The sequence below is a fragment of the Rhipicephalus microplus genome, chromosome 6 (assembly GCF_043290135.1).
Source record: "Rhipicephalus microplus isolate Deutch F79 chromosome 6, USDA_Rmic, whole genome shotgun sequence".
NCBI classification, from domain to species: domain Eukaryota; kingdom Metazoa; phylum Arthropoda; class Arachnida; order Ixodida; family Ixodidae; genus Rhipicephalus; species Rhipicephalus microplus.
This window is the reverse complement of record NC_134705.1, coordinates 197926705-197942202: the sequence shown is the minus strand read 5'-3', so window position 1 is coordinate 197942202 and position 15498 is coordinate 197926705. Positions and strand designations below refer to the sequence as shown.

General features: G+C 47.0%; 1 protein-coding gene across 3 annotated transcripts in view; it reads right to left on the bottom strand.

Annotated features, from left to right (window-relative positions):
- The window catches only part of LOC119168211 (uncharacterized), a 500388-nt gene that overhangs the window by 97142 nt on the left and 387748 nt on the right, over positions 1 to 15498 (bottom strand). For all 3 annotated transcript variants that reach the window (XM_075867474.1, XM_075867475.1, XM_075867476.1), the window contains one exon: positions 10987 to 11185. In XM_075867474.1, the coding sequence (XP_075723589.1) occupies positions 10987 to 11185 (199 nt within the window). The remainder of the gene's footprint in view (positions 1 to 10986; positions 11186 to 15498) is intronic.

The following is a 15498-nucleotide window of genomic DNA, read 5'->3' as shown; positions in this document are numbered from 1 at the left end:
AGCCGTTATTTTTACCGCCCATGGCAGGCAGCGCCACTGAGCGGTAGACCCATTCAGTCTTTTGTCTCCGCTTTTGTTGCTGCACTGCCGGGGCTGTGGCCATAGCGAGAAGGTCCGTTTTCCGCGCTTCGCAAGCGACATTTTGCCTTTCTCTCTATTTTTTTTCCGCGTTTCAATCCGACGACTTTATCTTATCTTCAATTTCATAGGTCTGTGTTTTTGTTTCACTTAGTATCCCGTAACGTATGGCTCCCGTCGTAAGGGCAGTTCGGGGAGCAGATAAGAAAAAGGCTTTGCAGTGCAACGATCCCCTGATGTCAGTACAATACAGAGCTCTGCGAAGTAGATTTTAGATTGTGATGAAGTCAAGAAAAAAAAACAATTACCGCAACATTTTTAATGCAACATCGTCGTAATGTGCGTTGCGTCATAGTGTCAGACATGAACATATTTGCACGCACCTGTAATACATTGCTAATATGTTATACTAGAGCACAGTGAAAACTATGCGCCCCGGTCGAACAGCGGCCTTGCTGCTCGGCTCGCATTTCGTCGATTTTCAATGAAGGTAAAATCGACGAGACCGGTATACTGTGCAATGCCACTGCACGTTAACGAAGTATAGGTGGTCGAGATTTACGGAGCTCACGACTACGGCGTCTCTCGTAATCACATCTTGCTTTTGAAGTCTGAAGTTTGAAGTTTATTCATCATCATTAAAGCATACATCTTTACCCAATGGTTTAATGGGAAGGGAGGAGCGAAAAGGCAAGTAAATGCCTGACAACGCGCCAATCCCCGCCCAGATAGAAATAATGCACAACACTCAGTATATCTTTAGAGCACGAACCAAATTCAATACAGCGAGAGAAAAAAAAATGGGGAAAATAAGATACAGCGAAAATAAAGAGAGAGCAGTGGGAGAAGAGATAAGAGATTCCAAGACATTTATACATGCACTTTTTACACATACCAAAGAAACCTTTGGAACGTAAAACCTCAAATATTATTATTATAGCCAAGAGTAAGTAAACAGTAACTGACGATTTGCCGATACAAATGAACATCTCCCAAGAGCCATCCAAATTTAGCCAGCAAGTGTGTAGTGTGAGCAAACATGGTGGTCTTCACACAGTGGATTCTGTTCTTTTCTATATATCAAATATTCTTCAAGTGCATAATGTGTTTAGATTATATCCTTACATCGTATCTCGTGCCTTCGAATCCAAATCACTAGACAATTTTCCCCCTAGTTTTCAATCTGCAAATGTTCTTTATGCGGAAGAAAAACCTGCTGGTGAGGCTGATTCCCACCTACTTTCCACAAAATGCCTTGAATTCAACACCATGCTGAGAAATATATATATATATATAATTATCTGCCGTAGAAGCCGCGCACTTGGCTTCTATTATTTTTTATTATTTCGACAGGAATATTATGAATACTCTCGGCCTATTTTTGAGTCGCCGTCATGTCCTGGATATGTATATGTTCATAATGCCACGAGGAATTGCTAAGGCGCAGTACAACGCAGACGTTGTTAAAAGAGGAACGCTGACGGCATCGCTACGACTCATGAAGCCCGCCGGAAGGCACGAGCCGGCCCAGCCTGTGCACGAGCTGCTACCGAGCAGCGGAAAAAAGAAAAGAGGAGAAGAAGAGGACGACGAGCGTTCGCTGCTTTCTCCCAGCTACTGTGTAGTTCTTTTGGCTTTGGGCACAAGTTCGCCCTTATTAAACCTTGTAAATAGGACGTCCCGGTTGTGAGGTTGTTATATCCGTTACATTTTCTGGTGGAGGTGCTGGGTACATGATTCCGAGCCCCACGCAAGAGCGAAGTCCAAGCACTGACCAGCCGCAACCAGTGGAGCTTACACCGGTGCACCAACGAGTCAGCCGCCGTATCCGAGGAGAGTTGCCAGAATTTGGGCCACTCCCTTCTGTATCAAGGGCATCGGTGACGGAGACAAGCGCCGCCACCACCATGACGAGCCAAGTTACGCCGGCACAACTCATCGTAAGCCAACCGGTCATTCCAAAGGTGTTTCATGGTGACCCATACGAGGACGCTGAAGACTGGTTAGAGCATTTCGAGAGAGTGGGAAATCTAAATCAGTGGAACGAGGAAGGCAAGCTGCGTAACGTCTACATTGCGTTGGAAGACTCTGCACGAGTGTGGTACGAAAACCACGAGGCATCTCTGACGTCGTGGCAAGAGTTTCGGCGGCAGCTACTGAGTACGTTCGCCAACAGTGATCGCCGGGAAAGGGCGGAAGCAGCTCTCCGCACACGGATTCAACGAACGAACGAAACTGTCGCGATGTACATCGAAGACATGTCCCGCCTTTTCAAGCGAGCTGATCCTGGCATGACGGAAGACAAGAAGGTGCGCCACCTCATGCACGGGGTAAAGCAAGAATTGTTCGCGGGACTCATCCGCAATCCGCCCCGTACTGTTGCTGAGTTTCGGTCGGAAGCAACAACCATCGAAACGACGCTTCAGCAGAGAGCCCGACAGTACAACCGCGACGTAGCCGGTGCATCCGCAGGAGTCTACTCAGCAGGCGTCGTGGATAATCTTGACACATTGCGCGAGCTCGTCCGGTCTGTTGTCAGGGAAGAATTAAGGAAACTGCAGTCACCTGATGTCACCCCCGAGCTGTCTCTTGCTGAAGTTGTCCGAGATGAAATTCGACAGGCCATGCGGGAGCCGCGGAGTGATGTGCCAGCGACACGACGGGCGGTAACGTACTCCGAGGTGCTCAGGCGACCTACTCCGCACTGTTCGCCGATCGAGACACCAAGTACTTATGTGCAGACAATGCGCAGCCCGCCTGAAATCGTAGAGGCAACACGCACTCCACCTCGTGCGAGAGAGATGATGCCACGGAAGAGCGATGTGTGGCGAGATGCCACACGTAGGCCCTTGTGTTTCCACTGTGGAGAGGCTGGCCACCTGTACCGATTCTGCCGATATCGTCAAGCTGGTCTTAGGGGATTCGCCATCAATGCACCGTGTCCGCGAAACGGCGAAAGACCTTCCGAGATTGAAGAATACCTATGCTCACGTCGGGAATTTGACCCGCCTCGTCGTCATCAACCACGCTCACCATCCCCTATGCGCTACCGCTCGTCTAGCCCACGTCCCTTCCCAAGCACGTCTAGGCAGCGTTCGCCTAGCCCAAATCCGGGAAACTGAAGAGGGCGACCTGTGGAGGCGAGGCCGCTGGCGACTTGGGATATGAAGATCCTCCACTGCGGTACGAGCCTGATAACGACGACTGTTTCCAGGTAAAGGAGTGCAGTACAGAGAAAATTACTTCAGACTTGCCGTTGGTGATTGACGGACTAGAGCTCAATGCTTTGATCGATACTGGTGCGGATTATTCTGTGATAAGTTACGAATTAGCGAAGCGACTCAAGAAAGTTCTGACCGAATGGGGTGGACCTCAAGTACGTACTGCAGGTGGTCACCTCATAACCCCTTCCGGCCGATGTACCGCAAGGGTCATGATACGGGGCTTCACTTACGTCGGTGACTTTGTCGTCCTACCTGTGTGCTCGAGGGAAGTGATACTGGGAATGGATTTCCTACAAGCTAATGGTGCGATTATCAATTTACAGAGGTCGAGCGTGTCCTTTTCGACGGAGCAAGCTTTAAAGGTAGCACGATCAGATGAACGATGTACCACTCCACTGCGCGTCGTCGACGATGATGTGACTGTACCGCCACGGAGCAGTATAATGGTTCTCGTGCATAATGATGCATTCAGCGACTACGAGGGTGTGGCGGAGAGCAACGTGGATGTTTTCTTGAAAAGAGGCGTTTGTGTGGCACGAGGGATTATCCAGCTGCGAAACGGGTGCACAGACATCCTCTTGACGAATTTCGGTAACGAATTCCAGCACATCGCAAAAGGGACGGCAATAGCGTTTCTTCACGAGTTCTGTGAAGTGACAGAAATATGCAGTCTTGAAACGACGTCACCGAATGTGAAACTTCCATCTGATGCCTGCGACACAATATACGTAAATCCTAATCTTTCAGAGATTCAACGTCAACAGCTATACGACCTCGTGCGGGAATTTGGCAGCTGTTTCTCCAACAGTTCAAAGGTACGGCGCACGAGCATTACAAAACACAGGATCATAACGGACGAGACAACCAGGCCGGTATGCCGGCACCCGTATCGTGTTTCCCCTAAGGAAAGGGAAGTCATCAAGAAGCAGGTACGAGAAATGCTTGAAGATGATGTTATCCAGCCTTCTAACAGCCCGTGGTCATCTCCCGTGGTGCTTGTCAAGAAGAAGGATAACACGCTACGGTTTTGTGTCGACTACAGGAAACTGAATGCTGTGACTAAACGGGATGTATATCCCCTTCCACGCATCGACGACACGTTAGATCGACTTCGGTGTGCCAAGTTCTTCTCATCACTAGATCTGAAAAGTGGATACTGGCAAATCGAGGTTGATGAACGTGATCGCGAAAAGACTGCTTTTGTTACCCCGGACGGACTTTACGAATTTAAGGCTCTCCCGTTTGGTCTCTGTTGTGCGCCGGCAACGTTCCAACGCATGATGGACACTGTGCTTTCCGGATTGAAGTGGCAGTGTTGCCTAGTGTACCTAGACGACGTGGTCATCTTCGCGGCTACATTTGAGGAGCACATCAAGCGCCTTCGGTCAGTGTTAGAGGCAATCCGTTCGGCAGATTTGACAATCAAGCCAGAGAAGTGCCGATTAGGTTTCGAAGAGCTTCGTTTTCTTGGGCATGTCGTCAGCGCCCAAGGTGTTCGCCCTGATCCTGATAAGACGACCGCCGTCGCAAGGTTTCCGGTGCCAACAGACAAAAAGTCAGTACGGAGATTTCTAGGTCTATGTGCGTACTATAGACGATTTGTGAGAAATTTTTCAAAGATCGCAGAACCCTTAACGAGACTTACGAAAGAAGATGTGCCTTTCCAGTGGCAAAACGAGCAACAAAGCGCCTTCAACGAATTGAGAAAGAGGTTAGAAAACCCCCCGATTCTTTCTCACTTTGATGAGACAGCCGACACGGAAATACACACAGATGCCAGTAACATCGGCCTTGGATGCGTTCTAATACAGTGGCAGAAAGGTGAAGAAAAAGTGATAGCTTATGCCAGTCGGACTCTAACAAAAGCAGAGACAAACTATTCGGCCACGGAAAAAGAATGCCTTGCCGTCATCTGGGCCATCAGTAAATTTCGGCCGTACCTATATGGTAGACCATTCAAGGCAGTCAGCGATCACCATGCGCTTTGCTGGCTGGCGAACATAAAGGAACCATCCGGACGACTAGCAAGGTGGAGCCTCAGACTGCAAGAATACTGCCACGAGGAATTGCTAAGGCGCAGTACAACGCAGACGTTGTTAAAAGAGGAACGCTGACGGCATCGCTACGACTCATGAAGCCCGCCGGAAGGCACGAGCCGGCCCAGCCTGTGCACGAGCTGCTACCGAGCAGCGGAAAAAAGAAAAGAGGAGAAGAAGAGGAGATATAACCGTGGTATACCGATCTGGCAAAAAACATACCGATGCCGACTGTTTGTCACGGGCTCCTACAGACACACCACCATCAGAAGAAGACGACTTTCCGTTCGTAGGAATTGTCGAGACCACTCAAATAGCCGAACTCCAACGTACAGACAAAGAATTACTCCCGCTTATCGAACACCTGCAAGGAATTGACGTACAAGTACCCCGTATATTTTCTCGAAGCCTCGCATCGTTCTGCCTCCGAGGAAACGTTCTCTACAAGAGAAACTTCAAGCCCAACCGCGAAAAGTTCCTGCTTGTCGTTCCAGCAACTATGCGACAAGAAATACTTCGAGCGTGTCACGATGAGCCCACATCTGGACATTTGGGTGTGACGCGAACGCTTGCAAGGATCAGTCTCCATTATTATTGGCCCAAGCTACTAGCTTCAGTGCAACACTACGTCAAAACATGCCGCGAGTGCCAAAGACGAAAAACACCAAGTTCTAAACCAGCGGGCCTTCTACAACCTATAGATCCACCGAAAGCGCCTTTCCGCCAAGTTGGAATGGACCTCCTTGGACCCTTCCCGACATCTTTACTCGGCAAGAAATGGATCGTTGTGGCCACTGATTATTTAACTAGATACGCCGAAACAGACTCTTTGGAACGAGGAACGGCAGCAGAAGTGGCCCAATTCTTCGTACACAAAATAGTCCTGCGACATGGCGCTCCAACGGTTGTAATCACCGATCGCGGAACGGCTTTCACGGCGCAACTTTTGAAGTGCCTGCTCAACATGACTCACACTGTTCATAGGAAAACCACTGCATATCATCCTCAATGCAATGGCCTGACCGAACGCCTTAACAGAACTCTAGCGGACATGATATCCATGTATGTGGATGTCGAGCACAAAAAGTGGGACGAAATTTTACCATACGTCACTTTCGCCTACAATACGGCTGTGCAAGAGACCACCAAAATCACCCCATTTGAACTAGTTTACGGTCGTGCTGTTACCACAACACTGGATGCTATGTTACCAATAGACCAAGATGACTACCCCCCCGATCTTGACGACTTTCTACAAAGAGCGGAAGAAGCCCGCCAGTTAGCAAGATACCGAATACGCCACCAACACCGCATCGATGCCGACCGCTACAACCGAGGAAGACTTGACACGCGATATGACGTTGGCGACAAAGTGTGGATATGGACTCCAGTGTGGAAATGTAGAAAAGAGTAAAGAAAAATAAATAAGTAGCTAAATTTCAGAGCAACATATCACGGATTCAAATCCATGTCCCCTCTCTCCACAGCCGAACATAGCCACGCGCGTTGCTAGTGACAATGTTACAACGGCGAGCTATTCACATGCACCATTTCCCGCTCTCGGTACGCAGATTTCGGAACAGATTGAGCTTACTTTTGTGTTCTTTATGTCCCGTATCACTCAACACGTGATATTGTCAGGAATTGTCATAGACGTCACCGTGACAACATAGCAACGTAGGGGAGGAGGGATAAACAACAAGAGGGAAGGCAGGGAGGTTAACCAGGCACATGCCCGGTTTGCTACCCTACGCTGGGAAAATGGGAAGGGGGCATAAAGGTGAGATAGCAAACGTAAAGTGCCATTTAAACTGCGAAGCCGATGATCCGCAAGCCCTCCTCCCTCGCAACCGAAGCGCACCAAGAAAATAAAGAAGTAAATAAATTTTCGTTTCGGGGCTGGGGTCTGAACCCGGGATCGCACATCGCGAAATGTAGTGTCTTGACCACCCGGCCACGCGCCCATACTTGCCTCATGTGAACTGACCTGAGTCACATGAATGGCTTCTGCCGACGATGCAAAATACAGTTCAGAACCAGTAGACCTGCTACACGGGCTCTTCACAGGAATATTTCTTGTTTCGAACCGTAAGTGAACTGCTGGACGACCCGTGAGGTCGATATCAGAAATCGCACAACCCAGGAAAATTCGAATTTTGTCCAAATGGAATTCCTAACCCACGTTTTCACGATCACGTGACGATCCTTTCGTTGGGCCTTTCTACAGGTCGACGTACGCTGGAAAGAGCGTGAAAGATGCCATGCCGATTCGGTCCGAAAATAGCATTCCGAGGACGGCCGCTACGTGCGATGAAGGAAGGAAAATAGGAGGAAAAGAACGGCAGGGAGGTTAAACAGCCTGTAGGAAGCCAGTTGGCTACCCTGCGCATGGGAGGGGGACGGGGGAGATGAAAGATGAAAGTGAACGCTTAAATAACGAGGAATCATTGCACAATGCAACAGAAAGAAATGAAAAATTAAGAAAACAAACAAACAAACAAACAAACAAACAAATAAGTAAGTAAGTAAATAAATAAATAAATAAATAAATAAATAAACGCAGTAGGTCAAGCATGCTCATGTCAAATTTAACTCAACTCACGTCTATTTCCCTGATAAAGCAAGAACACTAGGCATACATACATACAAAGAACTTTTATAGCAAGGACTCTAGAATTTTCTTTTCAACAAACATGCAACGCTGCTTCCACAGTCAGTACTTCCGCCGAGTCCATTTGCAAGCGAACTCGGGATCATGTATCCTCGGCAGCTATGTCACGCATGACGCCAGAATACCACCGTAAAATTTGGCACGGTTCTCTTTATGTTGCATGAATATCACTATTTCTTTAGGGCGTCATTGAACGGTTCACGTCATTAAGGGGCCCGTCAACCAACGCCGTGCCGATTCGTGGCTCCTCACTATTTTGTCGGCACCGCAGCAGTCGAAGCAAGGGTCGAAATCGACTTGGCACTCGACCCACGACGTTTCTGCGAGGTCACGTGCCTGCGAGCCGTTGGTGTGCAAATAGACCGCTCCCCCGGTACTACACGTGCGTTGAAACGCTTAACGGCGAAATGTAAACGACACTCAAAATGCCAACCGCAAATGGAGCTCCCCGTGTAACCGCGCGGAAAATGACACCGCTACTGCCGTTCGTATGCGCAACGCAGTATTCACACAGTGGCGACACGCACAGCAAAACCGTACACAACTGCACGCGCAGCTTTCCAGCCAACCCCGGTGGACGTGTTACACGTGCGCGCATATTACATACACTGTGGCAGCAAGCAGTCGATGAATATCCGGCCCGAGCCGTAATCGAGAGGCTCATAGCCAGGCGAGAGCTCTGCAGGGCTGCAGCGCCGCACCTCGGGAATGCCAATGGCGCGTGCCGACACGCTAACGCGAAGCAGACCAGAGCTCTGGCGTGAAGGCCTCAGATGACAACGGCTTCCATTTTTCACCGAGATGGCCCTGCCGTGACCGCTGCGGTGTCCAGAAGCTCAGCGAGTGAACGGCCGCACCGGAGAGTATGCGTGCGTGTACTGTATGGGTATCGTATACGCAGCTCTGCGGTTTTGGCGATAGACATGGACGGCCATTAGGGCCATGCAAACAGGCAGCCGGGGGCCCGGCCAGCGCGGGTCGTTCGCGACTTGTGGTGGGGAATTGTCGAATAAATATCGCGTAAGCTCGTCGTAATTCTTTCAATCATTTCTCAGTTTTCAAAGATCCCTTTCACTTCAACCAGAACTTCTTGTTGGGCTAGTTGGTATGTCTTGACTGAAGGAACAAGGCTCCACTGAAACAACCACATGTGACAAGAACACATGCCTACGGATATCTGGCTCTTTGTTGGAAGAAAACGGTCATTCATATGGACTCAAACCTTGGGAGCGCTATTCGCGTGAGTCGATATTCGCGTGGTATTCACATGCATAGTTTTAGCTGTTCATCGTATATATTATTATAATCTTCATAATTTCTCATTTTACGCTACTTCGGAGATATATCCAAGCGTCATAGGTGAAAAAGCCATTTTATTCGTGAAGTTACGTCTTTAGATTCAATTGCTATCACGCAATGTGAAATGTATTCCCGTGATTAACTGCTCAAAGTTTGAGACTATATGAATACTTGTTTTCTTCCAATAAAGATCACTCGTTCTTACGCGTCTGTCCCTGGCTCTTGTGTTTGTCTCGGGGGCGCGTGGTAGCATTCCTGTACTTAACTGTACGTATCATAGGAGCTCGCACGTGGCAGGGGAGGGAGGGGGGCGGTAGCCTTCAGCTTTTCCCCAACCAGCGAAAGAAAGCGCCAATACTCCTTGCCCCCCTCCCCCCCTCAACACACACAGCGAGATTCAGTTTGGACCTGCCTAATCATTTCTGTGCACGGTTTTGGTCAGGAAGGTTTTCAGCCATGCTGACCGAAAAACCTTGATGTTGCATTCCAAAAACTGATTCTTTTGTCCCTTTATACCTTTATCCCTTTCTAGTTCGATATCTGGTGACCATGGCAGTTGATGTTGAAAAGCACGTCATGCTTTATGTTCATTGTTGAATTGATTGTGAAGCTTCTTTTACTCGTTGAATGGTGCCACGCCAGTGGTCAAGACCAAAGAAGCTACTGCTGTAAAACATTACCCCTCTGCCCCAAAGGAGAACCACGGACCTACCATGGTACGGCTTACTGTCCTCCAAATGTGCAGTACACCAGTTATCACGCTACAATAATTCGTTTTGCTCTCAACACTACATTGTGTGAAGTAGAGCCATCAGCAGGGCAACACAAACGCTCCGCAGAGTGACCAGAGGTGGTTTGATTGAAGACAGCGCCTCTTAGCTAAGGTTCCTGCTGTCTACATGTAACCACTGCAAGCCGACATAATATCCAGGCATGTTGACGTGTACTACGTCGGAAAAATAGGTCAGAACTTCACGGCTGGCATCAGAAAAAGCAGCTATTCATACCATGTTGCGGGGCATTTGTGTTAGGCGTGCTGTCGGCTCTACCTTTACCCAAAATCGTCTTCTTTTGTTCTGAAAACAAAGCCTGCCGATCCGCTTGTCTGCGCAGAACTCACATTATTGTAAAGAACAAAACAGAATCCAGATAATCAGTTAATAGGTATAAGCCCAAGAAAGCGCAAAAGTAGCAGAACACGTTTATTAAGCATTTTTATGTTGCTTTGATAAACTAAATTGCAATTCAATTTGAAACATTGTATACGCTGTTCATTCCACCCAAAATGCTCAAGAGCCAAGGAATAGCTGCCGCCTTAGCTGTGGCACATCCCTCTGTAGTAGTGAGAACGTTTATAGGATATAAGGTTTCTAGGAAAATGGGTGTGGGGGTTTCAGTAAGGATTCCACTGGCCTTCGTGGCTCGCGGAGCTGGTCGAGAAAAGCTAGCTGGCGCGCCTAATCCCTGCTAGAAAGCCAGTTATTCTGCTGCCGCACCTGAGATGTTGTCCTTCCAGGGGGACAGCATCTCGGACAATCAAATGTGAAAGTCTCACAAGGCCGGAGAGACTACGAATCTACCGGACAGGGTAGCCAACACGAACACGGTTGAAGAATCTCGGAGCGGGACGCACTGTTACTTAAACGAGCGACAAAGAAGCAGGATCAAGCCGACTGACCTTTCCGAGGCCGGTGTCCTTGCGGCTGAGACCCCTGAGCAGGGCCGGCGGTACGGCAGGAGGCGAGTCCCGGAGGAGCTCGGCGTAGCGGGTCACGAACACCGGACCATCCGCGGCTGACTGTGAACCGTCGGCTGTTGCTGAGCCCCCGCCATGACGGCGACGTCTCTTAGAGGACAGGTTGAGCCTCTGTGCCGCCCTGCACGATAGCAAGTAAGGGGGTTTATAGCACATATACCACATTCTAAGACAGACAGTAGTAAGGCATTCGACACTAACAACAACAACAACAATAACAACAACAACAACAACAACAACAACAACAACAACAACAACAACAACAACAACAACAACAACAACAACAACAACAACAACAACAACAACAACAACAACAACAACAACAACAACAACAACAAAAGCATCAAGATTCGAGGAACTGCACACTGCTTCAATACACCCAAGAAACTTCTTTAGACAGGCTAGCAGATGTTTCTATGGGTCTACCTTTGCCAAAAAGTGCCCTGTCACCTTGGCTGTTAGTCTTATGCAGGTTAACTGCTAACGACATGTCCCGTCATTACGTCGTGTCACTGGCGCTAATTGGCACAGGTAGAAAAGTTCTTTCTCTCAATGTAGCGATTACACGTGTAATTGCATAGTGATAAAACGTAGAGGCACACTGACTTTTCTAATTAGAAACAAAATTCTTTGCGACACACGTTTTCGATTTACCAAGACAGGTTATACACATATGTTTTCTCGAGACATTGTTCCACTAATCGAGATGTTTGAAAATGAAACCGTGGCTCCGTATCTGCAGCTGTCGTTCGTCAGTATTTCATGATTATCGATTCCATTATAATTCACGACAAATTATTTACCAAAATGCAAAATAAATACAGTAAACCCCTGGAGACGCTGGAGTTCTGATTGGCACATTGCCTTACTGCAATGCGCAAATGTGCTCGGCTTGCTACCCCAATTTATAAAACTTGCGTGTGCTAAAAAGTGTTTATTTTTATCTCAGTGAGACATAATGAGCCGGCAGAAAATATATCGCCTTATGTAGTAGAAAATGCATGTTTTAATCACGTACGCAGATCCCCATAACCAATGATTACTGTCTCCGTGAATCTTTGTCTAACTGGCTAACGAAGGGGAGTAAATTCATAAGCCGGAAAAGAAAGGCACAAAAGCTAACTAGTATCAGCGGAAAAAGAAAGCAATAATTAACATGACACTTTTGTCATTAATATTTCCAGCTTATTTTGTTCTCTACGAGATATTACCCAACAAAGTGGACTGGGACTCAGGCGAGCTGGATTGAACACGTTCTATTCCTCTGAGATCTAGCAGACTCTCTTTCTTTCTTCTCCTTTCCCTCTTTCTCTCACACTCTGTTCTCTCCCTCTTCGTATTTCTGTCTTTCCTCCCTATCTTTACCCCTCTGTTTCTGACGTTCTATCTCGTCACTTTATCTCTTCTCCTCTCTAGGTCTCTATTTCTTGGTCTTTCTTTCTCTATTTCTCTCGCTTTACTATTCTCAAATCCGCTGAGAAAAATGCAGGCACTGCTCCTTTTTGCTCTTCCGCGTTGTCGACAGAGAGGGACAGAATTGAAAACATTGCGCAAGACGTGATTAACAAAGCAAATAGAGAGACGAATAAAAGAAACGAACACAAAAAGTTCACATTTAATAGAAGCCAAGCTGAAGACGAGACGAGACGAGACAAGGCGAGCTTGACCCCCCGTGGTTTAATTAGCTTGCAAAAACGGAAACAATAGAGCCACACTCCCACGTACACTCCAGACAGATTCTTTTTTTTTGCCTTCTTGAATTTGCCAAGCCTTGCGATGAAGACATTGAGATCAAGAAAAGGTGGTCCAGCCGAAAAAAGCAAGCAAGCATCGAAGAAAGGAAAAAGAAAAGGAAGAAAGGAAAAGATGAAAGAAGCTTAATGGGGGACGCCTGAAAATGGACACGACGTCTGAGGCTCAATTACCGCGGTTTTCCTTAATTCGTCCCTTCATTCAAAACCCGGACGCATGGCTGAAGATGTAACTTCGCCGTGGGAGGGAGGGTGAGTTGATTCAAGGAAGGAAAATAAGCCAATCCTGAAAAGCTAAGTCTGGACGGAAAAAAGGGGAGAGACGTTTAATTAGAAACGTGAGGAAAACAGAGAGTTTTGTGTATCTAGTATGAGAGAGGTTGTACAAGGATGTGCTTTAGATGCTCGAGCACCTTTAATTACGGTGACGTCAGACTGGAGGGAGTCTAGCTGGGCTTGGATGACAAGCCGAATAAGAAGAGTGGAGTCCCGAAGATTAGCCAACCGCGGTCGAGAGAGGCGAGGCTAATGGTCCGTGCACCATGTTCGTTGCTTCGTCGACGAGAAAGAATGCAGCGCTCGGACAAAGGACGCAACCAGTGTCCGTCTTTTTTTCGAAGAATATAGTCTTTCTGGACCGCAGAAATTTCTATCTATCTATCTATCTATCTATCTATCTATCTATCTATCTATCTATCTATCTATCTATCTATCTATCTATCTATCTATCTATCTATCTATCTATCTGTCTATCTGTCTATCTATCTATCTATCTATCTATCTATCTATCTATCTATCTATCTATCTATCTATCTATCTGTCTGTCTGTCTGTCTGTCTGTCTGTCTGTCTGTCTATCTATCTGTCTGTCTGTCTGTCTGTCTGTCTGTCTATCTATCTGTCTGTCTGTCTGTCTATCTATCTATCTATCTGTCTGTCGGTCCGTCCGTCGGTCCGTCCGTCGGTCCGTCCGTCGGTCCGTCCGTCGGTCCGTCCGTCGGTCCGTCCGTCGGTCCGTCCGTCCGTCCGTCCGTCCGTCCGTCCGTCCGTCCGTCCGTCTATCTATCTATCTATCTATCTATCTATCTATCTATCTATCTATCTATCTATCTATCTATCTATCTATCTATCTATCTATCTATCTATCTATCTATCTATCTATCTATCTATCTATCTATCTATCTATCTATCTATCTATCTGTCTGTCTATCTATCTGTCTATCTGTCTATCTATCTATCTATATATCTGTCTGTCTGTCTATATATCTGTCTGTCTGTCTGTCTGTCTGTCTGTCTGTCTATCTATCTATCTATCTATCTATCTATCTATCTATCTATCTATCTATCTATCTATCTATCTATCTATCTATCTATCTATCTATCTATCTATCTATCTATCTATCTATCTATCTATCTATCTATCTATCTATCTATCTATCTATCTATCTATCTATCTATCTATCTATCTATCTATCTATCTATCTATCTATCTATCTATCTATCTATCTATCTATCTATCTATCTATCTATCTATCTATCTATCTATCTATCTATCTATCTATCTATCTATCTATCCATCCATCCATCCATCCATCCATCCATCCATCCATCCATCCATCCATCCATCCATCCATCCATCCATCCATCTATCTATCTATCTATCTATCTATCTATCTATCTATCTATCTATCTATCTATCTATCTATCTATCTATCTATCTATCTATCTATCTATCTATCTATCTATCTACCTAGCTAGCTAGCTAGCTAGCTGGCTGGCTGGCTGGCTGGCTGGCTGGCTGGCTGGCTGGCTGGCTAAATATACTTACTTAGTAAATCTTAATACCATCAAAGTTCTTTATGAGCACACCTTATTTTTTCTGCTTAACTTCGGAACACTGCATAGTCTCACAATATTTTTTTTTCCTTGGCTGTCAACTGCTTATCTGCACAAACGCACAATTCTGCAAGTTCAAGCTCCTGTAAAGCATGCTCTGCCCTGGGCAGCAAGGCGTTAGGAGAAAATATATAGCTATATGTACGTTATGTAGGTGAGCGAAGGGCCACCTATGCATACTTGTGAACATAGTCGATTAAAAAGCAAATATTACGCTCAGGTAAGGCTCCACACTAACACGTAAGCATTATGTGGTGTGTTATTTTACTGTAAAATACACAGTTACGTAATTGCAAAGACCAATGCCGTACCCAGAAAAAAACTCCCAAGCATTTCCCCGAGGGTGAACATGGTTAGGTGCGAATACACGGGGTGATGCTATGAGGGGTATTTATTAATTCGCACTATTATATTTATTAATCACACTATGGTGCCTTTATGGTGCAATGGTTCCTAGGAATCGCAATTTGATCACACGGGGGAGTTTACGTTAACTCACTGGCGAATGCCAACGGATTTTAACTTTACTCCCCCTCACGACCCGCTCTCGACGGGAGACTGAGAGAGAAGGCAGGCGCGCGAGAGAGAGGGGTGCGCGCGCAGCTGCAGTGAGCGAAGGGGGAGGGGGTACAAGGCGCGTTACTGACACCGATATCAGCGTCGCGTCCGTGGCTTATTCGGTAGAGCGTCGCGCTGCGGCCCGCCAAGTCCTCTTTCTTTTAAAGATAGAGAGAAGACTGCGGACGCCGCCGACGGCGGTGGATGGTTTGGGGTCGCCTATAAAGTGT